Raw genomic sequence first — 22855 nt, forward strand, 5'->3', positions numbered from 1 at the left:
TTTTGTATCCAGCAAAACTAAGCATCGTATGTGAAGGAAAGATACAGTCTTTTTCAGACAAACAAATGCTGAGAGAATTTGCCACTACCAAGCCAGCACTATAAGAACTGCTAAAAGGAGCTCTAAATCTTGAAACAAATCCTGGAAACACATCAAAACAGAACTTCTTTAAAGCATAAACCTCACAGGACCTATAAAACAAAAATACAATTAAAAAACAAAACAAAAAAGCAAAAAACCAAAGTACACAGGCAACAAATAGCACAATTAATGGAATGGTACTTCACATCTCAATACTAACATTGAATGTAAATGCCTAAATGCTTTACTTAAAAGATACAGAACTGCAGAATGGATAAGAATTCACCAACCAACTATCTGCTGCCTTCAAGAGACTCACCTAACATAGAAGGACTCACATAAACTTAAAGTAAAAGGGTGGAAAAAGGCATTTCATGCAAATGGACACCAAAAGAGAGCAGGAACAGCTATTCTTATATCAGACAAAACGAACTTGAAAGCAACAGCAGTTTAAAAAGACAAAGAGGGACATTATATAATGGTAAAAGCCCTGTCCAACCAGAAAATACGACAATCCTAAACATAGATGCACCTGACACTGGAGCTCCCAAATTTATATAACAATTACTAATAGACCTAAGAAGTGAGATAGACAGCAACACAATAATAGTGGGGGACTTCAGTACTCCACTGACAGCACAAGGCAGGTCATCAAGACAGAAAGTCAACAAAGAAACATGAATTTAAACTATACCTTGGAACAAATGGACTTAACAGATATATACAGAACATTCCATCCAACAGCTGCAGAATACACATGCTACTCAACAGTTCATGGAACTTTCTCCAAGATAGACCATATGATAGGCCACAAAATGAGCCTCAATAAATTTAAGAAAATTGAAAGTATATCAAGCACTCTCTCAGACCACAGTGGAATAAAACTGGAAATCAACTCCAAAAGGAACCTTCAAAGCCATACAAATACATGGAAATTAAATAACCTGCTCCTGAATGATCACTGGGTCAAAAACAAAATCAAGTTGGAAATTTAAAACTTCATAGAACTGAATGACACAACCTATCAAAATCTCTGGGATACAGCAAAGGTGATGCTAAGAGGAAAGTTCATAGCCCTAAATGCCTACATCAAAAAGACTGAAAGAGCACAAACTGACAATCTAAGGTCACACCTCAAGGAACTAGAGAAACAAGAACAAATCAAACCCAAACCCAGCAGAAGAAAGGAAATAACCAAGATCAGAGCAGAACTAAATGAAATTGAAACAAAAAAAAGCAATATGAAAGATAAATGAAACAAAAAGCTGGTTCTTTGAAAAGATAAATAAAATTGATAGACCATTAGCAAGATTAACAAAGAAAAGAAGAGAGAAAAATCCAAATAACCTCAATAAGAAACAAACAGGAGATACTACAACTGACACCACAGAAATACAAAAGATCATTCAAGGCTACTGTGAACACCTTTACACTCACAAACTAGGAAACTTAGAAGAGTTGGATAAACTCCTGGAAAAATACAACCCTCCTAGCTTAAATCAGGAAGAACTAGATACCCTGAAATGACCAATAACAAGCAGTGAGATTGAAATGGTAATTTAAAAATTACCAACAAAAAAGAAGTCCAGGACCAGACAGATTCACAGCAGAATTCTACCAGACATTCAAAGAAGAATGTATACCTATCCTATTGACACTATTCCACAAGATAGAGCAAGAGGGAACCCTCCCTAATTCATTCTACAAAGCCAGCATCACCCTAATTCCAAAACCAGGAAGGGACACAACCAAAAAAAGAAAACTGCAGGCCGATATGCCTGATGAACATAGATGCTAATATCCTTAACATTTAGCTAACCAAAATCCTTAACATTTAGCTAATCAAATCCAACAGCATATCAAAAAGTTAATCCACAATGATCAAGTGGGTTTCATACCAGAGATTCAGGGATGGTTTAACGTATGCAAGTCAATAAATGTGATATACCACATTAACAGAATTAAAAACAAAAGTCACATGATCATTTCAATAGATGCAGAAAAAGCCTTCAACAAACTCCAACATCCCTTTATGATTAAAACTCTCAGCAAAATCAGTACACAAGGAACACACCTCAATGTAAAAAAAGCCATCTATGACAAACCCACAGCCAACATAATACTGAATGGGGAAAAGTTGAAAGTGTTCCCTCCAAGGACTGGAACAAGACAAGGATGCCCACTCTCATCACTCCTCTTCAACATTGTACTGGAAATCCTCGCCAGAACAATCAGACAAGAGAGAGAAATAAAGGGTATGCAAATCGGCAAAGAGGAAGTCAAACTCTCACTGTTTGCTGATGACGTGGTCATTTACTTTGAAAACCCTAAAGACTCTCTAGAAAGATCCTAGAACTGACAAAAGAATTCAGCAGTTTCTGGATACAAAATTAATGTACACAAATCAGTAGCTCTTCTATACACCAACAATGACCAAGCAGAGAATCAAATCAATAACTCAACCTCTTTTACAATAGCTGCAAGAAAACAAATAAAATACTTAGGAATATACCTAACCAAGGAGGTGAAAGATCTCTACAAGGAAAACTACAAAACACTGCTGAAAGAAATAATAGATGACACAAACAAATGGAAACACATCTCATGCTCATGGATGAGTAGAATCAATATTGTGAAAATGACCATACTGCCAAAAGCAATCTACAAATTCAATGCAATTTCCATCAAAATACCACCATCATTCTTCACAGAATTAGGAAAAAATTATAAAATTCATATGGAACCAAAAAAGAGCCCACATAGCCAAAGCAAGACTAAGCAAAAAGAACAAATCTGGAGACATCACACTACCTGATTTCAAACTATACTGTAAGGCCATAGTCACCAAAACAGCATGTTACTAATATAAAAATAGGCATATAGACCAATGGAACAGAATAGAGAACCCAGAAAGAAACCCAAATACTTACAGCCAACTGGTCTTCGACAAAGCAAACAAAAACATAAAGTGGGGAAAGGACATCCTTTTCAACAAATAGTGCTGGGATAATTGGCTAGCCACATGTAGGAGAATGAAACTGGATCCTCATCTCTCACCTTATACAAAAATCAACTCAAGATGGATTAAGGACTTAAGTCTAAGACCTGAAACTATAAAAATTCTAGAAGATAACATTGGAAAAACCCTTCTAGACATTGGCTTAGGCAAGGATTTCATCACCAAGAACCCAAAAGCAAATGCAATAAAAACAAAGATAATTAGCTGGAACTTAATTAAACTAAAGAGCTTTTGCACAGCAAAGGTAACAGTCAGCAGAGTAAACAGACAACCTACAGAGTGGGAGAAAATCTTCACAATCTATACATCTGACCAAGAACTAATATCCAGAATCTACAATGAACTGAAACAAATCAGCAAGAAAAAAACAAATAATCCCATCAAAAAGTGGGCTAAGGACGTGAATAGACAATTCACAAAAGAAGATATACAAATGGCCAACAAGTATATGAAAAAATGCTCAACATCACTAATGATCAGGGAAATGCAAATCAAAACCACAATGTGATACCACCTTACTCCTGCAAGAATGACCATAATCAAAAAATTAAAAATAAATAAATAAATAAAAACAGTAGCTGTTGGCATGGATGTGGTGCATCAAGAAACACCCTTCTACACTGCTGATGGGAACGTAAACTAGTACAACCACTATGGAAAACAATGTGGACATTCCTTAAAGAACTGAAAGTAGAACTACAATTTGATCCAGCAGATCTGGATCTAGATACTGTGTATCTACCCAGAGGAAAAGAAGTCATTATACGAAAAAGATACTTGCACACGCATGTTTATAGCAGCACAATTCACAATTGCAAAATAGTGGAACATCCCAAATGCCCATCAGTCAACAAGTGGATAAAGAAACTGTGGTATATATATATATAATGGAATACTACTCAGCCATAAGAAGGTATGAATTAACGGCATTCGCAGCTACCTGAATGAGATTGGAGACTATTATTCTAAGGGAAGTAACTCAGGAATGGGAAACATCGTATGTTCTCACTGATATGTGGGAGCTAAGCTATGGGGACACAAAGGCATAAGAATGATACAATGGACTTTGGGGACTTTGGGGGAAGGGTGAGAGGGGGTGAGGGATAAAAGACTACAAATAGGGTGCAGTGTATACTGCTCAGGTGATGGGTGCACCAAAATCTCACAAATCGCCACCAGAAAACTTACTCATGTAACCAAATACCACCTGTACCCCAATAACCTATAGAAAAACAGAAAAATAATAGAAAATAAAAATAAATTAAAAAAGAAACAAAACACAATATAGGAACTTTGATTAATACTTAATAGGGAAAAAATGTCTATAAAAGACATGCCTGAGGCCAGGTGCAGTGGCTCACGCCTGTAATCCCAGCCCTTTGGGAGGCTGAGGCAGGTGGATCGCGAGGTCAGGAGATCGAGACCATCCTGGCTAACATGGTGAAACCCCGTCTCTACTAAAAATACACAAAATTAGTCGGGCGTGGTGGTGGGCACCTGTAGTCTCAGCTACTTGGGAGGCTGAGGCAGGAAAATAGCGTGAACCCAGGAGGCGGAGCTTGCAGTGAGCCGAGATGGCACCACTGCACTCCAGCCTCGGTGACAAAGCGAGACTCTGTCTCAAAAAAACAAACAAAAAAAAGACATGCCTGAGACAAATAGGAAAATTTTAATATAGACTGTGTGCCAGAACAATAGTGTGGAACTATTGTTCATTTTCTTAGGTGTGATGACAGTATTGTGCAGGATTGCAGGGGAAAGTCCTTTCTTGAGGAGGTGTATTTAGAGGCAAGGAGTCATCATGTCTGCAAGGTATCTTCAAATGGCTCAGGAGAAAAAGTGGCAACTGTTAAAACTAGTTATTACTGTACCAGGCCTTCAACTCTTAAAGTTTTCTTTTTTAAAAGATGGTGGAAATGATAAATAAATTAAAGGCAAAAATTTTTTTTTGACCAGGAAACATGAAAATACCACTAGAAAAATGGGAACTTCTTATTAAACACAGCAGATTAAACACATGTTTATCTCTACCTCTCCCAAAACAGTAAGATGTTCTTTTCATGTATAATTCTAAGAATAAAGAGAAGGAGAGAGAGCTGGTGGTGAGGGGTATATGCCAACAAAGTATTAGGAAGTAGACAGCAAGCAGATGGGGATAACTGGCTTAGTGGTACCAAGAAGGCTACAAGCCCCGCTGTCCGTTGTGGGTTCTGCCAGGAGCTAAGACTTGAGTTCCATGCACACCCTCCAGCTTCAAGCTTTCTCTAGGGTTTCATCCTCCTTCTGAGGGACTAGGGTGCCAAGGAATGCACTGGTCTTGTCACTACCCAAGACTAGACCCTGCCCTGCTCTAGGCTTCCTGACCCTGCAACACCATCTCCCCAGATGACAGACATATAGCCATCTCTGTCTTCTGTTTGTGTGTACAAAAAGTGAATATTTAAGACCTCATGCTTGTTTTTAATTAAGGCTCAAGAGGAGCAGACCAGCTCGTCTAAGGGGGGCAAACAGAAAATGAAAGAAAAGATAGACCAAGTCTTCGAGACTCAGAAAGACAAACGTCACATGGCCTTAAACAGGAAGGTCCTTTCTGGGGAACCTGCTGGAACCATTTCCCAGCTGTCAGATACAGACCTGGAAAACTTCAACGGGCAGCACTCCCAGGAGAAATTCACCAGGTGGGCCTCCCAGCAACCCAGGGAGGGGAATGTGGGCCAAAGCCCACACTGAGGGTGTGACTGTCACAGCACTGGAGGGGAACAGAGCTGTCCTGCCTGTGGGGCTCCAGGAGCCCCATGCCTACCCCAACAGGACAGGACTTCCAGGCAGCTCTCCTGTCTTCTCTTGGCCAGAGGGGAGCACTGTCACTTTACAAACCTGTGTGGTCATTTGCAGACTGAATCACTTCCGGTGGATCGTGCCAGCCAATGGCGAGGTAACGTTGCAGGTGCACTTCTCTTCTGATGAGTTCGGGAACTTTGACCAAACCTTTAACTTTGAGATCCTAGGAACTTGCTGCCAGTACCAGCTCTACTGCCGAGGCATCTGCACTTACCCATACATTTGCCAAGACCCAAAGTAAGTGTGTTTCATTTTAAAAGAAAAGGTTGACAGATGTGTTTTCATTTTCCTCCGTGGCAATTTGAACAAGGTGGCTCTTACCATAACGTGGAGCTGGGGCAGCACCCCAGCCCCTCTTGTCATATCAGCTTCCATGTCTTGAATATTGACTAAGAGCCACAGGGAGGACGTGATACTACCAGGATTCCCAGACTGCAATAAAGAGAATGATCATAGGTGCAAAGGGGGAGGAAAAAATTCTTCCTTTGGCAAATTAGTTTGCTTATTTAACTGTTAAGCAAATTTAAAGCAGTTCTTTTCTGTAGTATAGAAACTATGTGTGACTTTGCATGGATGAAATTTTTCCAAGCTACTGAACACCACTGTACAGCTCCTACACTACAGAAAAGCACCTGGCTGAGCAACTGGCCACATTAGACCAAGGGACTCAGAAGCTAATTCATATCTCCCAGAACTAGTTTTCCGTAGGGATTCTCAGGAATGTTTTCAGCTGGGTGCACTGGGACAGAATATCTGACTCAGCTCTGTCACCGCTCCTCATTATGGAAGACACCACTGGGAGTCTTTTTTTTCAAGTTCAGATCATACTGTCTTCTCTGGTGGTGGGAAGGAGCTGGGACAAAGAAGAGTCACTCTGTCTCCAGACGCCCGGATCCCGTGTTGAGCAGGGAATATTGGGTTTATGTAAACATCACGTGGCAGCATCAAACTTCTGTTCAGGCAGCCTCTCCTCACCTCTTCCTCTCCTGTGTTCAGGGTGGTATTTCCTCAGCGGAAGATGGACATGAAGACAAATGAGATCATCTTTAAGAAGTATGTTATGAGCACGGAGACGTACTACTTTGGGCCACTGCTTTGTGGAAAATCAAGAGATAAGTAAGTGTTCCATTATTTTAAAGCAGATTTCAGACTGCTGGGTTGGGCTCATGAACAGTACAAGTAGGATTCCTGTGTACATAGATGTAGCTTTTACTAATGCTGCCTCTCTTAGCCCCAACCACAAATCAGGAGAACTGGGTTCTTGTGTCCCAACTCCCTGCTGGACACCCAGAGGAATGAGGGTGCCATTTTCCCATATGGGAAAGCCTAGGAGAGGTTTCAGGCTTGATCAGGGTAGGATCAAGAGTTTGCTTTAGCTTATGTTCGGTTTAAGAGGCTGGGAAGATATTTCTGTAGTCACATGAAGCAGAGAATAGGTTATACAGCTTTGGTTCTCAAAGGAGAGGTCACTCTTCAAGGCAACAAAAGCCACAGACATAGATGAGATTGCCTGAGAGAGGACTGTACAGGTAAGAAGAAAAGAAGCCCTGAATAACTCCAATATGCACAAAAGGAGGAGCCAGGAGACGAGAAAGAGAGCTAGCGCTATTGGGGAAACCAAAAAGACCAGTGTTATGGAGCCGTGAGAAGAGGACATGGTTGCTATATTGAATGCTGCAGAGAGGGCAGAAGGATGAGGGCATAGATGTCCACAGGGTTCAACAACATGGAGGTCACTAGGGGCCTTAGCAAGAGTTCTGTGCCCAAGCAAAGTGAAGTGAGAAGTCAGATGTGGAGAAGATAACTCTTTGGAGAAGCTTGGCTCTGAAGGGAGATGGGAGGAAAGCCTGGAGCGCAGGGCAGGCTGTTCGTGCGCTGTTATTCTTATGAGGCTTGCGTGCCGAGAGGAAATGGAAGGAAGAGGTTGGAATTTCAGGAGACGGGAAGGGCCATCAATGGCATAGCTCCCTGAGACACCACAGTAGGTTGTGGGGAGGCTGGCCTGTGCCAGGAAGAGGGACTGTCACTGCATGCCAGCGGGGAGAAAGGTGAGATGGCATCACAGAAGGTAGGTTTACAATTTGATTGGAAGGGTGAGGAGGCTTCTACGCAATCGTGTCCTTTTCTCCTTGACAAATGATGTGTGGTCATCCCTTGCAAGTGAGGGGAGTGGAGGACGTTAAAAATCTTGAGGAAATAGAGGGGGTATGAAAAACAGTTTTTGTGGAAAGTAGGAGAGGAAGCATGTTAGAGAAACAGACTGAGATTTTTAGGCAGAATTGGGGACCCACAGGTGAGATTGATGATCAGCCATTCTTAGCGATTCTAGTTTTTTTCAGTTATATACAAATTTCTTATCATATAGGCAGGGAGTGAAACCAAAACTGGAACCAAGGTCTCCACCATGTTTTCATTCAATACAACGTTTCTTGTGCTAAGTAGAGGGTGTTAATTTCTGGGCTTTCTCGGTGCAGCTCATGGGCCATCTTTGTCCTCCATTCCCTTATTAACTCCACTTTATTCCCTGAGATGCTGGATTAAAAAGTGAAGGTGAAGGAAATTTGCTGATGATGGAGAGGCTCTTCAAAGCCCGACAGGAGGGCTTAGGAGGGAAAATTATGGTCAGGTTGATGGACATGAGGTACAGAACAGTCTGGGAGTGGGAGTCAGGGAAACGATGGTTGTTCAAAGAGGCACATGTTTGGGGCAGCATTGGAATTAACCAGGATGTGGGGCCAGATGACACTGATCTGGGAAGGACAGTGACTATGGTGATCCAAAATAAGTTCCAGTACAACTCGGTATTATTCACTTATTCTTTTCTTTTCTTGTCTTTTTTTTTTTTTTTTTTTTTTTTTTAAGATAGGGTCTTACTCCGTCACCCAGGCTGGAATGCAGTGGTGCGATCTCAGCTCACTGCAGCCTTGAGCTCCCAGGCTCAAGCAATCCTCCCACCTCTGCCTCCCCAGTAGCTGGGACTACAGGTGTGTGCAACTGCACCTGGCTAATTTTTGTAGAGATGGGGTTTCACCATGTTGCCCAGGCTGGTCTTGAACTCCGAGCTCAAGCAATCTGCCCACCTCAGCCTCTCAAAGTGCTGGATTACAGGCGGGAGCCACTGTGCCAAGCCTGTTCACTTATTTTAAACTGTGCTGAGCCTCAGTGTCCTCATCTGCAAAATGGGAAAGCAACAAATTCGTGAGGACTGAACTGGGTAACACACCTGGAGCCTTTAGCACAGTGCCGGATGGAAATGATTAGTGGTTAAGTGAGAAGGCTGCACCCCTTTGGCAGATATTCACACAGAGAGTTCTCTGTTTCTCTGACTCTCATTTGGTCTCTGTCATTCTCTCTCCTTTCATCCTCCATCATGGCCTATCTAAAACCTTTTTCAGAGTGTTTCTGCTTTCCTAGCGTGTGCTGTGACCTCTGATGATGTGCCTCTTTTTCCCTTGGGCATTCTGGTTTGCTTTGCTCAGTTACTATTAACTGAGTCCCCCTCAATGCCCACAGTGCTCAACTCTGCAGATCTCTCCTTAAGGTATTAAGGAACAGAAACTACCTCCTAACAGTGAACAAGGCCAAATGAATTCATGTCAGAACAGTAACATTCTCTGAGCGTTTGGGAGAAGGAGGTGAATGAGGTCATCTCTAAAACAGATGTGAAATAAAAAATTACTCAAGTGAGGTCGGGCACGGTGGCTCATGCCTGTAATCCCAGCACTTTGGGAGGCCCAGGCAGGCAGATCATCTGAGGTCAGGAGTTCGAGACCAGCCTGGCTAACATGGTGAAACCCCGTTTCTACTAAAAATACAAAAAATTAGCCAGGTGTGGTGGCATGCGCCTGTAATCCCAGCTACTCAGGAGGCTGAAGCAGGAGAATTGCTTGAACCCAGGAGGTGGAGGTTGCAGTGAGCTGAGATTGCGCCACTGCACTCCAACTTGGGCAACAAGAGCAAAACTCCCTCACAAAAAAAAAAAAAAAAAAAGTTACTCAAGTGATAATCTCTCTCAGGGACATAAGCAGGTGGAAGGATAGATCTACATATTTCTCAGAATTCTTTGCAATAATCATAGCTAATATTCACTGGGCATTTGCTATCCACAGCTGTCCTGAGAGCTTTAGATGTGTGATCTCACTTCCTACTCAGCAGTCCTAAGTGATGTTATCACCTCATTTTAGAGATAAGGAGACCAAGGCTTGAGGGAGTCAAGTCACAGCGTAGCATTTATTCTCCAAGGCAAGTCTGCACAACTACAGATCTCATGTTCTTAGCCACCATGCCACTGCCTCCATGCAGCCACACTGTCCCTCTGAATTGCCTTTCTCATCACAGCCTTCTTTTCCACCTGCATTCTCATTCAGTCTTCATACCCTTAACCCCATTCTTGTTCATCCCCAGGTACAAGTCATCCTTATTCCCAGGCAACATGGAGACGCTAACAATCCTGAACACTTCCTTAATGGTGGTGGAGGCATCCTTCTATTTTCAGAATGATGTCAAAGCAAACACGTACTTCCTGGAACCCAACACCATGGTCCTGAAACCCAATGAGAAGCAGGTACGGTCATATGGACACAAGTCACCAGGGCAAGGCTTTCTTGGGAAATTTGAGGCCTTGGCATCCTTGGTATAAATGTACTTTCTTTTGACTTTTCCTTCCATCAGATATTAAACGTATGGGCCTACCCTACTTCAGTTGGTGTCTTTGAAGACAGCATTGTCTGCTGCATCAATGATAACCCAGAGCCAGCCATCTTCCAATTAAGCTGCCAGGGGATCCGCCCGGAACTAGAGCTGGAACCCAGGCAATTACATTTTGACCGGCTCTTGCTGCACAGGTCAGAGTTCTAGATCATGTCAGGACTGGAATGGAATTTAAAGAGCATTTAGTTCTAGGGTAACCAACTCATCCTGCTTTACTCCAGACTCTCTTGGTTTTAGCACTGAAAGTTCTGCACCCTGGAAAACTCCTTGGTCCTATGCAAACCAGGATGGTTAGTAAACCTATTTAATTAACAGATTGTTAACTTGGGTTCAGTGGATGAACTTCAGCAGGGCCAAGGACCCCCCTAAGATCAACTACCAAAATATGCGTATGTCTGTGTTTCTGCAGAAAAAGGACCAGCTTTCTTCAGATTCTCAAAGCAGTCTATTGCCCAAGAGGTTAAGAATCTTTGCTCTAGAAGTTAGAGTAGAAGCAGAGCATTAGACCAAAACTAGAACTTACATATTCATTAATTGGAATTATTATTGGAATTGGTATTATTATTCTAAATAGAAAAATGTTTATTTCTGGGGCTTCTGGGAGAGAATATTGTTACGATATGTGTCCTGCATTCTTTAATCACCACCACCAGCCCCATTTCCTGATAAATACCGATTAAAGAACTAAGTAATAACTGAAGTAACCAAAAGTGCATTTTCTTACCTCCAGTGAGTCATGATCATGCCACTACACTCTAGCCTGGGTGACAGAGTGAAACCTTGTCTCGAAAAAAAAAAAAAAGCATAGAGAGAAAAACACTGGTAAAAATGAGCAGAACCCCAGTAAATAATGGGACAACATCAAGCAGTCTAACTAACATATTTGTGATTGGAGTCCCAGAAGGAAAAGAGAGAGAGTGGGACAAAAAATATATATATATATTTGAAGAGTAGATGGAACTTTCCCAAATTTGGTGAAAAAGCAAAAACTTATAGTTCCAAGAAGCTTAGCAAACCTTAAGCTAGGTAAATATAGTTACAGCCCAAGTCTTGCCACTAAATCTGTGACTTCAGGGCCATCAATTAACCTCTCTAAGCTTCAGGGTTTTTTTTTGTTTCGAGACAGAGTCTCACTCTGTCCCCCAGGCTGGAGTACAGTGGTGCGATCTCGGCTTACTGCAACCTCTGCCTCCCGGATTCAAGCGATTCTCCTGCCTGAGCCTCCTGAGTAGCTGGGATTATGGGTGGGCATGTGCCACCACACCCAGCTAACTTTTTGTGTTTTTTTTTTTTTAGTAGAGACAGGGTTTCGCCATGTTGCCCAGGCTGGTCTCAACTCCTGAGCTCAGGTAATTCACCCATCCCAACCTCCTAAAGTGCTGGGATTACAGGCTGAGCCACCGCGCCTAGATGGTTCACGTTTTTTATAGGTCATCTGGGGTTAATATCAACTCCACCTATTTTATATAATAGATTAATAACCAAGAAATAACACATTAAATCAACACATTAAGTCAAAGTTTAGTCCAACTACTTAAAAAAAGAAATTAAGAGAAAATCTTGAAAGCAGCCAGGAGAAAATGAAATACAATATGACTGACTCCTCATCAGTAACAAAGGAAGCTGGAAGACAATAGAATGGCATTTTTCATGTGCTAAAGGAAAATACGGTTGACCTTTGAACAATGCAGGTTTGAACTGGGTGGGTCTGCTTATATGTGAATTTTTTTTCAATGAAACACAAACTAAAATATGGTAGACCTAAATAAAACAATTCGAAAAAGGGTTAAGAAATGTTGTTCAACACCCACACATGAAAGAGAAACTGCGATTTTTAAAAATCATATGCTTGGCCGGGTGCAGTGGCTCAGGCCTGTAATCCCAGCACTTTGGGGGGCCAAGACGGGCAGATCACAAGGTCAGGAGTTCAAGACCAGCTTGGCTAACACAGTGAAACCCCGTCTGTACTAAAAATACAAAAATTAGCCAGGCATGGTGGTGGGTGCCTATAATCCCAGCTACTCAGGAGGCTGAGGCAGGAGAATTGCTTGAGCCTGGGAGGTGGAGGTTGCAGTGAGCCGAGATCACACCACTGCATTCCAGCCTGGATGACAGAGCAAGACTCCATCTCCAAAAAAAAAAAAGAAAGAAAGAAAGAAAAACTATATGCTAAGGATTATGGCCATTATCCTTAGCAAACTAATGCAGGAACGGAAAACCAAATACCCCATGTTCTCACTTAGAAGTGGGAGCTAAGTGATGAGAACCAGTGGGCACAAAGCAGGGAGCAACAGACACTTGAGGATGCTTGAGGGTGGAGGGTGGGAGGAGGGAGAAGAGGAGAAAAAAATAACTATTGGGTAATAGTCTTAGGACCTGGGTGATGGAAGAATCTGAACAGCAAATCCCCATGACATGAGTTTACCTATACAACAAACCTGCACATGAACCCCTGAACCTAAAACAAAAGTTAAAAAAAAAAACATATGAAACTACAAAATTTGAAATGAAATTGCAACTTTCCTTTTGTCTCTGCAGACAGGAATCCAAGGTAGTTCTTCTCCGCAATGTCACGCTCCTGCCTGTGGCCTGGCGGATCACCAGCCTGGAGCACTTGGGTGATGATTTCACCGCGTCCATGATGCAGGGGACCATCCCCCCTGAGGCTGAGTACGGCCTGCACCTATACTTTCAGCCCACCAAGCCTGTCAACATCAAGAAGGCTATTCGGTTGGAGGTGAGGCTTCACACATCCACAGACTTGGTTATCAAAGCATGTACACACACACACACACACACAGAGGTCTCCCTGTTACATGCTCCTATCTGATCCCCTTTCGATATCCCCAGTCCACAATCTCTTGCTGTGCATACAACTGCAAGCTCCATAGAGGCAATATTACTTATGGCTGATTCCCCAGTGCCAGGAACGGAGCAATCAATGTGGAAGGAAGGAACAAATAAATGAATGAAAGAATGAATGAACAAATGAACAAATGGTGTTGCTATACCTAGGTAAGCATCAGAGTCCTGATTTCACACTCCTAAACCCAGTCACCTATCAGATTCCTATCTGGGTAAATGTCACCTTCCACCCTGTTGCTCCCAACAGACACCTGGGGATCAGCCTTAATTCCCCCTTTTCTCAATGGCCTCCCTTCCAACACAGGCCTCCAGCAAAGGTTGCTAATTTTACCTCCCAATGTATCTTTTTTTTTTGAGATGGAGTCTCGCTCTGTCACCCTGACTGGAGTGCAGTGGCATGATCTCGGCTCACTGCAACCTTCACCTCCAGGGTTCAAGCAATTCTCCTGCCTCAGCCTCCAGAGTAGCTGGGACTACAGGTATGCACCACTACACCCAGCTAACTTTTTGTATTTTTAGTAGAGATGGGGTTTCACCATGTTGGCCAGGCTGGCCTCGAACTCCTGACCTCAAGTGATCCTCCTGCCTCGGCTTCCCAAAATGCTGGGATTACAGGCATGGTGCCTCCCGATGTATCTTTCCCATCCACTTCTTTCTCCTCACTGTTGCCACCACCTTGTCCAGGCCACCTGCAGCTTCTCTCACCTGGACTTCTACAGAGGTTTCCTAACTGGCTTCCCTGTTGGCATTCCCCAGTGTCCAGAGGGATCTTTACAATGTCATTCAGACAGGTTATGCCCCACCTAACGCACTCTCCTGGCTTCCCACTGCAGTAGGAATAAAGCCGGGGGTCCTCACCTGCCTCTGAGGCAATGCCTGCCTCCACATCGCAACTTGCTCCACCCTCGCCCTCAATCATTGGCTCCCACGCACTGTCTTGGCTCTTTCTTGGCTCAAGCCCCTGACCTTGCTGCAACCCTGCTGGGAATCTGCCCTTAGGCTCCAGCTTTAGGGCCCCCCAACATTGCTGTTTCTACTGGGATTCTCTAATCATCCCTTTGAGAGAATCCCCTTTATGTGCAATAACCCACCCCATCTTCCATCCTTCAGAGCACCACCTCTTCCACCTCTTCCTAAAATTATCCTGCTTCCTTCTTTACTTTCTTATATGAACTGCATCAGGGCAGGATCTCACCTGACTTAACATCTGTCTTAGTTCCCCAGGGCTACTATAACAAATTACGACACACTGGGTGACTTTAAAAAACAGACATTCCTCTCTCACCGTTCTGGAGGTGAGATGTCCAAAATCAAGGTGCCGGCAGGGCCATGCTCTGTCTGAAGGCTCCAGGGAAGAACCCTTCCTCTCTCTCCCCTTCAGCTTCTGGGGTCTCCTGTGAGTGTTCTCAGCTTGTGACTGCATCACTCCAGTCTCCGCCTCTGTCATCATCACAACACCTCTTCTGTCTGTGTCTTCTCTTCTGTCTCTTATAAGAATATTTATCATTGGATTTAAGGCCCACTCAGATAATCTAAGATGATCTCATCTCTAGATCTTTGACTGAATTAAATCTACAAATACCCTTTCTTCCAAATAAGGTCATATTCACAGGCTCCAGGAGTTAAGAAGTAGACATACTTTTTGGGGGACCCACTGTTCAACCCCCCATACCATCATATTCCCAGTGTCTAGCATGGGATTGGATGAAGTAGGCACTCAGTAGAATCTAATGAATAAATGAATGCCATTGAGTTTTAATACTTGAACTAGGCCAGGCGTGGTGGCTCACACCTGTAATCCCATCATTTTGGGAGGCCAAGGTGGGTAGATCACTTGAGGTCAGGAGTTTGAGACCAGCCTGGCCAACATGGTGAAACTGCGCCTCTAAATACAAAAATACAAAATTACAAATTACAAAAATTAGCCGGATGTGGTGGCACATGCCTGTAACCCCAGCTACTCTGGAGGCTGAGGCAGGAGAATCACTTGAACCCTGGAGGCGGAGGTTGCAATGAGCCAAGATCACACCACTGCACTCCAGCCTGGGCAAGAGAGCAAGACTCTGTCTCAAAAAATATATATATATACTTGAACTGATTCTTCGACATTCAAGGAATCATCCCAGCTTCTCTTTGAATGCTTCCAGGAACAGAAAATTTACCACTACCACTTAAAGTAGCCTGTTCTCCCTTTAAACAGGTCTGTCAATTCTTCTTTGAGTTTAGCTCAGAATTCTCCCTGTCAATTACATGCACGAATCATGTTTCTACCTTTGGGGCCACTCAGTGGATCTGATCTCTCTTATCCCTTATCAGTGACAGCCCTTCACTGAAAGGGCTGAAAACAGATATTGATAGATTCATTCACTCCATGAATGTGTAGAAGCCCAGAGGTTCTGGTCAATGCTTTTAGCACCAGCCTCTGCACAGGCACAGGCCTCTGCACCAGGTACCCAGACCCCTGGCTGGTGTAGAGCCTGGAGTCCCCCAGCTGTGCCAGCTTTGTTCTTTAGTTGCAGGGTCATGGGGAGTCCAGGGGTTCCTGTGGTGGGGATGCACAGGAGGCAGGCAGCAAGGGGATATTGGAGAGGTCATCATGACAGCTGCTTACCAACTGGTACAGAATGGTTTTTGTTTTTATTATTATTTTGTTTTATTTTTCTTGACACAGGGTCTCAGTCTGTTGCTCAGGCTGGAGTGCAGTGATGCAATCTCAGCTCACTGCAACTTCCACCTCCTGGGCTCAAGCGATCCACCCACCTCAGCCTCCTGAGTAGCTAGGACCACAGGCGTGCACCACCACACCCAGCTAATTTTTGTATTTTTTGTAGAGATGAGGTCTTGCCATGTTGCCCAGGCAGGTCCCAAACTCCTGAGCTCAAGCGATCTGCCCACCTTGTCCTCCCAAAGTGCTGGGATTATAGGCGTGAGCCACTGCAACTGGCCACATTTTTGTATTTTCACAACTGTTGTGACCATCTCCATGTGTCCCAGCCAAACAGCAGCCTGATTAGGGCTCTGAACAAAGCAGTGTGGACCTCCGTAGAGTCCCCCAAAGTGAACTTATATTCACTTCCACCTCCACAGAATGAAATGCCTTCATCTCCAGTCCCTTTGGAAAGCCTTTGGTGAACTTGTTTTATTTCATCTGTATAACTCTTCAATTGTCCTTCCTATTTTCCTCAATTCAAAATTCAGTCTCCCCACTGCCTCCAACCCACCCTGGGGAAGCCAAGAAATAGAAGGCGCCAGGCACTTGGCATCCCTCAAGAGAGAGGCACTGCACACATCCTGTCAGCCCATCTTGTCATCTGTCAGAGGGCAAGCAGTCAGAGAAAGAAGGCGAAACTCAAGTCGGTCCAGTTTGCTCCGTGAAACATTGGCAAGCATCTAATGAAAGAGAAGATGGAAATTCTGAATTAAAACTTGAGTTTGGTGACAGCTGCAAATTTCCTCCTGGCACCCAAAGCACATGCAATGGGGAGTAGGTGGCTTGGGCTTTCAACTGGAGCAGAGACAGAGGTGGACTCCCCAGAGCAGACCCAGGAGAGCTTCCCCCACTGCCCACCAGTTCTTTTCCTGGACAGATGGACCCTTTACCACCTCCTAGTTAGCCTCAAGAGGCAACAGTTGGTTCATGTCATTTACCCACTTTTTGATGGGATTATTTGGGGATTTTTTGTTGATTTGATTGAGTTCCTTGTATATTTTGGATATTAGTCCTTTGTCAGATGCATAGTTTGCAAATATTTTCTGCCATTCTGTGGGTTGTCAGTCTAACCATTTGTACCCCCAAAAGCTATCAAAATAAAATATATGTATATATAAAGAAGAGGGAAAAAAATAGTCAGCGATCAGGTCAGGCTGACAGCTGCAGCAGTTTAGAGGTGCCAGAGAACAGTGAGGGAGGGACCACCCCCAGGCATGACAACAGAGGGGTCCTAATCACCACGATATTCACAGAAATAAAACATTGGATATTTCCAAACATTAAACACTTGCTTTCTATGAAAAGTCTAGCACTCCCCACAGGCTGAGCCACAAAGAACAGAACGATTCAAATTTATAAAATGAGTAGCGCAAGGATGACCTGGAGCATAAAGGTTTTCCATTTCAACTGTCAGGGCAATGCTCACCAGGTTCATTTGATTTAGAAGTTTTTAAAAAAAAAAAAAAAAAAAAAAAAAAAAAAAAAAAAAAAAAAAAAAAAAAAAAAAAAAAAAAACAGTCAGGCATGATGGCTCAGATCTATAACCCAACACTTTTGGAGGCTGAGACGGGAGGATTGTTTGAGTTCAAGAGTTCAAGACCAGCCTAGGCAACATGGTGAAACCCTATCTCTATAAAAAAAATACAAAAATTAGCCTAGCATGACGATGCACTCCTGTAGTCCCAGCTACTCGAGAGGCTGAGATGGGAGGATGGCTTGAGCCCGGGAGGTCGAGGCTGCGGTGAGCCGAGATTGCGCCACTGCACTCCAGCCTGGGTGACAGAGTGAGAGCCTGTCTCAAAAAAGAAAACCACTTTCCTGTAATGTCTACCCCAAGCCCAAACTTCAGTAATGTAGCAGCAATAAAAAAGTCAGTCTCTTTTCCCCATTCTTGTATTCTTTATACCAGCATTCCCCAGAGTATTAAGAGGAGCACAAATCCTACCAAATGCTTGGTGAAGATAAAATACCTACAGGGGAATACATTTCAAAACGTTCCCTGCCGTATCCCCTTTGGGATGTTACATGTTTCAGGCTCCAAGCACCTACAGGTCTTGCTTTTACTGAAGAATTTCTCTTTCCCTGCCAGGTTTTAGATGCTGAAAATCTTCTTGGTGTTGTTCAGATTGAAAATATCATGGTCTTTGCAGAGGCATATGACATCGCCTTGGACATCACCTTCCCCAAAGGTCTGTTGGGCCCTTCAAGGACAGGGTGTTTGGAAGTTGGGTCTTTTGTATAGTGTATTTCTGTGTAGAGAAAGGCTAGTGTGTTGTTAGTATTGCAGGGATTGGGGATGGGGCAATTTTAATAAATAATAATGTGAGCCCCAGAGTGATATTAGCAACATGACTACAAATCATAATTTCTCCAACCAGAGGTAGAAAGCGGGTGGTCATAGATGTAAAATTTGCAGAGCTCTTTTCAGAGCAGTCATTTACAGTAAACACCTCTCCTCTTTCCTGTATTAGTTTTCTATCACTGCCATAAAATGTCCCCATAAGCTTTCTGGCTTAAAACAACACAAACCTATTACCCTACAGTTCTGGAAGTCACAAGTGCAAAATGGGTCTCACTAGGCTAAAATCAAGGTGTCAGCAGGGCTGCCTTCCCTTCTGGAAGCTCTGGGGGAGAATCCATTTCCATACTGTTTCCAACTCCTAGAGGCCGCCCACATGGTCCCCTTCCTCCACATTCAAAGACAGCAAGGTTGGGCCAGCTCCATCTCACGTTGCCTTTTCTCTGGTTCTCCCACCCTGCCTTCCTCTTTTGCTCTTAAGCCCCCTTGTGATTCTATTGAGCTGACCAAGATATTCCAAATTAATCTCTGTATTTGTAGGTCAGTGAATTAATTCCATCTGCTTCTTTAATTCCCCTATGCCATGTAAGGTGGCATATTCACAGATTCCAGGAATTGGGGGGTGGGGGTGAGGCTGTTGTCTGTCCCCACACTACCCTAACACCCAAGTTTCAGCTCTCCCTTTAGCCTACAGCTCTGCATTTCCCTCCTTTCCCCAAGAGGTCTCCTCAGCAAAACTCATAGAATGTTAGAGCCACGTGTTAGTTTAGATGTCATGAGTCTCATGCACAAAGATCTTTTATTGCAACATTTTTTATAACAATGAAAAGTTGGAAAAACCTAAATGCCCATCAATAATGAAATAATAGTATTGTAGGAATAATATCATGAATTATGGAGCCGCCATATCGTGGGATATTTTGCAGCCACTAAGATCACACTTATGAGGAGTTTTTAATTATTTGGGGGAAATGCTTATGAAGTAATGCTAAGTAAAACAACATAAATGTATGTGTAATATCCCAACTTTATGCAAGATTTTTTTAAATACTGGAAGTTTTAGCTGATGGTAGACATGAAAGGCAATGATCCTAGGATGGAGGGAATCCAGAGGGACCAGCCCTGTAGAGTGCATCAAGAGCAGCATCTGTTGTTTGTTTGCCCAGACTCAATTATAAGAGGCTTTTCTAGCCACAGTACTTTCAGAAAACAAATTCTCTTAAACTGTCACCATGCATTTTCCATGTGAATTTCAACAGGCACTTCCCCTGCTTCCCACCCTCATTCCCACTCGCCCCTCTCTGCCCTGGCCCCTGGTTTCTGCAGGAGCTGAAGGGGGCCTGGATTTTGGGATTGTCAGGGTCACAGAGGAGGTGAAGCAGCCCCTGCAGTTGAAGAACCGTGGGAAATACGAGATCGCGTTCAGGTAACTGGAATCCCATCAGGTGTAAGGCCATCAAGTCCGCCGTGGGGCGGAATGTGGGGAAATATGAGATCGCGTTCAGGTAACCTGCATCCCATGGGGTTTGCGGCTGGCCGTCAAGTCCACCGTGGGGAGGAGTGTGGTCTGGGAAACTTATCAGTCAGTCAAGGAAATCATAAGAACCGTCTCTGCTTTTTTGCCTCCCTTGGCTTCAAATGAATGGAATTCTACCTACTAAGGGAGCAGAGATTCTCACACTGCTCCCAACTCTGCAGCTTAACAGGGGCCTTTAAGTGGCCCTGAGGTACCTGGCCAGTTGGAACCATAGGTGTCTGGGAATGGAGGAAGAGACTTAGGGGAAGAGGCCGGGAGGGGGAGATTCTAGGGGTGAGAAGAGGTCCCAGGGTGGAGGGAGAGACTGGAGATGGGCGACCTGGCCTCAAGCTGTCCTGCCTTCTGCCAGCTCTTATCTGCTTTACAAGGAGGCCTTCTTCAGCAGATTTCATGTGAAGAAAGGGCTTTCCTTGTTCATTACATTGTAAGAACCATGATATTATACAGTCCAAATAGTGGCTTGGTAGAATAGAGCTCCAGCTTGTGTTCATCCCCTGAGATTAAAAATGAAACACAGAGGCTGGGTGTGGTGGCTCATGCCTGCAATCCCAGCACTGTAGGAGGCCAAGGCAGGTAGATTGCTTGAGCCCAGGAGTTTGAGACCAGCCTGAGCAAAATGGCGAGACACCCTCTGCCTCTACAAAATACAAAAAAAGTTAGCTAAGCGTGGTGGTCGTATCACTTGTAGTCCCAACTACTTGGGAGACTGGAATGGGAGGATTGCTTGAGCCCAGAGGGGTCAAGGCTGCAGTGAGCTGTGATCATGCCACTGCACTCCAGCCTCAGCAACAGAGTGAGACCCTGTCTAAAAAAAAAAAAAAAATAGAAAAGAAAAAAAGAAACACAAAATCAGAGAGGCTCCTCAGCAAGGAAAGAGTGGCACAGAGGAGGAGGGAGGGAAACACCCCTCAGACAGGGCCACACAGCCCTTCCTGGCAATGCCCGCATTTTTCATTCCATGGAAAGTTCTCCTTCCCCAAGAATTCACAGTTGACAAAGAGACTTTTCCGCTGTCAGTTTAGAATTAGTGCTAAGTGGAATCTTGCCTGTTGGTGAGTTTTCTTTTAGATTAAGACAGGGGTATTAGCTGTGCTCTTTGAGGTTGCATGGAATGGAGTCACTCTCAGGTTGGAACAGGTGATACAGGGTTTGTTGAAAGAATGTGCAGGGAAGCAAGGAGGCACAGGGGTACAAGTAATTGGGCAACCAGGGTCTCCTGGAGCATGGGGGTGACATTCAGAGCCCCACAGCAACTCCGGGCATCCCACCTCTGCCTAGGTGGGATACATCTTGAGCCTACGCCAGTCCCTCTGTCGGTCTCATCAGCCAGCTTCTTCCTGTGGTTCTTGCCTCACCTCCAGTAGGCCATGGGCTTCCCTCCCTAGTACCTCTTTTGCAGGACCCCTGCCCCCTCCCTGCTGTCTCTCTCCCCAGGTTCCCTGGTTTCTGTGTCACTGTTCGCTCTGCATGTACTGAAAGCCAGATAGACACAAACAGAGAAAGAGAGAATTAATTTAGTTGATCCTTTTTCGTATCCAATGTCCCTGTTGGACAGAGATCTCCTGCAATGGCCTCTCTTGACCATAGGATAGAGTATGGCTGTCTTTGCTGTAAGCATCAATTCCTGGCCTGGTCAATCCTGGCTAAGGAGAGGCAATCACAGCATACAAAGCACAGTGGACCCTGCCGGACGAGTGGCTAAACAGGGCTGGAAACACAGCAGGCACTCAACTGTCTAGAGTCTCCTCTCTGGGATCTTGAGTTCCCGGGATAATGACCTAGGCTGACTTTTTATTCTTGTCTTTCAGCTTTTCCGTGGACTCTGTAGGGATTTCAACACCTAATATAAATTCCATGATCTCAGTCCAACCCAGAAAGGGTTCACTGACCCCAACAGAAAAACCCACAAATGTCCAAGTTTTCTTCCGTGCAAAGAAGGAAGTGAAGATTGAGCACCAGCCTGTTCTGCGCTGTCAGGTAAGAGAGCTCCAAAGGGAGGGGCTGCCTCAATGGCAGGATCGTGGGACTCCTGTTGCAAATAAGGATACATGGCCTAATCCATGCTCCAGGAAGAAAAGGGGAGGGCTGGCCTGGGTGGCAACTGGATAGGATACACTGGGGTTCTGTCCTAACTATCAGACAAAGTCATCAGAATTAGATCCAGCGAGGAAATGTGCCCCCAAGTCTTTGGGGAGCATCAGAGGCAGGGAAGCTGAGTCCCATCATCAAGTGCAAAGGATGAGCAGGGAACTGAAAATAGGAGGCTATGTTGGCCAAAAAAGTTGGCTATGTTGACCATTGGCTGGTACACAGTAAGCTCTGTTTTAGTGTTTGCTAATATCATTGTTGATGCAATAATACAAAGACAGTGAAATAAAGAACATGGCTCATGTCAATGATGAAAATAGGGAACGGGGTAGATAATCATGGGAATTCTGTAGCTACAGCAGTGGCTGACTTGCTCATTCTTCTTCCCTTTCTAGATTATTGAGCCCAATATTTCAGAAGGAGGTGAGATCATTGCCAGCATCCCAATTAAGTTTTCCGTGAATGCAGTATATTCCAAATACAACATCACACCCTCCTCTGTCATCAACTTTGGAGCTTTGATCTGTGGCACTCGTAAAAGCACCACCTTCACCATAGAAAATCAAGGTGTTACTGACTTCAAGTTCGCCCTTTATAAGCTGACAGGGGAGAGCCCCATTCATCAAAAGAAAGCGTAAGACAAATATTTATTTAACTCATTCCATTCCCTCTTTAATTTGTGCTTTATATTTTATAAAGAGCTTT

General features: G+C 44.0%; 1 protein-coding gene across 3 annotated transcripts in view; it reads left to right on the forward strand.

Moving 5' to 3' along the window:
• Positions 1 to 22855, forward strand: part of HYDIN (HYDIN axonemal central pair apparatus protein) — a 438909-nt gene that overhangs the window by 325690 nt on the left and 90364 nt on the right. For all 3 annotated transcript variants that reach the window (XM_024234010.3, XM_054534089.2, XM_054534091.2), the window contains exons 48-57: positions 5570 to 5778; positions 5996 to 6178; positions 6938 to 7057; positions 10346 to 10505; positions 10613 to 10785; positions 13190 to 13388; positions 18316 to 18415; positions 19852 to 19951; positions 21871 to 22039; positions 22546 to 22784. In XM_024234010.3, the coding sequence (XP_024089778.2) occupies positions 5570 to 5778; positions 5996 to 6178; positions 6938 to 7057; positions 10346 to 10505; positions 10613 to 10785; positions 13190 to 13388; positions 18316 to 18415; positions 19852 to 19951; positions 21871 to 22039; positions 22546 to 22784 (1652 nt within the window). The remainder of the gene's footprint in view (positions 1 to 5569; positions 5779 to 5995; positions 6179 to 6937; positions 7058 to 10345; positions 10506 to 10612; positions 10786 to 13189; positions 13389 to 18315; positions 18416 to 19851; positions 19952 to 21870; positions 22040 to 22545; positions 22785 to 22855) is intronic.

This window comes from Pongo abelii, chromosome 18, assembly GCF_028885655.2.
Source record: "Pongo abelii isolate AG06213 chromosome 18, NHGRI_mPonAbe1-v2.0_pri, whole genome shotgun sequence".
Taxonomy (NCBI): Eukaryota; Metazoa; Chordata; class Mammalia; order Primates; family Hominidae; genus Pongo; species Pongo abelii.